This window comes from Meleagris gallopavo, chromosome 24 (assembly GCF_000146605.3).
Source record: "Meleagris gallopavo isolate NT-WF06-2002-E0010 breed Aviagen turkey brand Nicholas breeding stock chromosome 24, Turkey_5.1, whole genome shotgun sequence".
NCBI lineage: Eukaryota > Metazoa > Chordata > Aves > Galliformes > Phasianidae > Meleagris > Meleagris gallopavo.
In genome coordinates this window covers 1,330,834-1,331,904 of record NC_015034.2, presented here as the reverse complement: position 1 = coordinate 1,331,904, position 1,071 = coordinate 1,330,834, and the positions used below count along the sequence as shown (strand labels likewise).

Sequence of the window (1,071 nt, the reverse complement as noted above, 5' to 3'; positions counted from 1 at the left end):
ATGGCACCCCCTAACCTATGGCATCCTCCTGCCCATGGAAACCCCTTATCCATGGCACCCCCTAACCTATGGCATCCTCCTGCCCATGGAAACCCCTTATCCATGGCACCCCCTAACCTATGGCATCCTCCTGCCCATGGAAACTCCCTGCCCATTGCATCCCTCTTCTCATTGCATCCCCCTGCCCATGGCATCCCCTTACTCTTGGCATCCACTTATCCATGGCATCCCCCTGCAATCCATGCCCCCCAAAGTGCTTCCAGCTCCCCATTTACTCCCCCGTTCCTAAAACCATCACCTTCAGAGCAAACCCTGACTCACACCCTCTTAGCAGGCAGAGAAGTTTGTTGCATTTTGCATGGGAGGTGTGCAGCCCCAGAGGAAGTTTTGCACCAAAACTCACCTCCCGCAGGGCTCCAAGGGGAACCTGTGGGGCCCAAATTGCTGCACCTTTTGTTAGGGCCAAGCTCCAAACCCACCCCATTTGCTCTGCAGCCCCCACATCCTGCTGGGTGCTCATCCTCCCCACCCAGCGTGGTGAATGACTCCTTCCTCCTTGCACAAGAGCAGCAGCCGCCGTCACTGAACCGCAGCACTCTCTGAAGCAACCGTGCATGGGGGTTGCATCACTTTGTGCCTAATCCCATCCCACTGTGCCGAGCTGCAGAGGTGCTCTGCTAGCACTGCATCTCTTCACGCTGCATCCCAGCACCGAATCCTCCAGCTGAAGGATGCTCAGGGTGCTGCACCCTCACCGTCACTGCTTACAGCCCCCCTGCTGCCCCCCAGAGCCCCAGCAGGAAGCCCCCCATGCTGCACCCTCACCTTGCCGAAGGTCTGCTGCAGCTGCAGGTGCAGCACGCCCTGTTTCACCACCGCCTCCTCCATCCTGCAGCCCAGAGCATCCATCTGCGCTGCTCCTCTGTCACTCAGTGTCCCCACTGCCCCGTCTGCACCGACACCACGTGATGTGTGGTTGGGTGCTGCTGTTTCCTCCCCATGCTCCGCTTCCTGCCTTCGTGCTCTTACCATAAAGGGCAGCCGGGTGCGCAGCTGCACGCGGGGCCCTGA

At 59.6% G+C, this 1,071-nt stretch overlaps 1 protein-coding gene across 2 annotated transcripts in view; it reads right to left on the bottom strand.

Annotated features, from left to right (window-relative positions):
* Positions 1–1,048, bottom strand: part of DOK2 (docking protein 2) — a 6,578-nt gene extending 5,530 nt beyond the window's left edge. The window contains exon 1 of one of the 2 annotated variants that reach the window (XM_010723096.3): positions 826–1,048. In XM_010723096.3, the coding sequence (XP_010721398.2) occupies positions 826–1,032 (207 nt within the window). In that variant the 5' untranslated portion in view covers positions 1,033–1,048. Of the gene's footprint in view, positions 1–403; positions 750–825 lie in introns of those variants that run through there. The other variant, XM_019622620.2, reaches the window with a different exon arrangement.
* Positions 1,049–1,071: the final 23 nt, after the last annotated feature.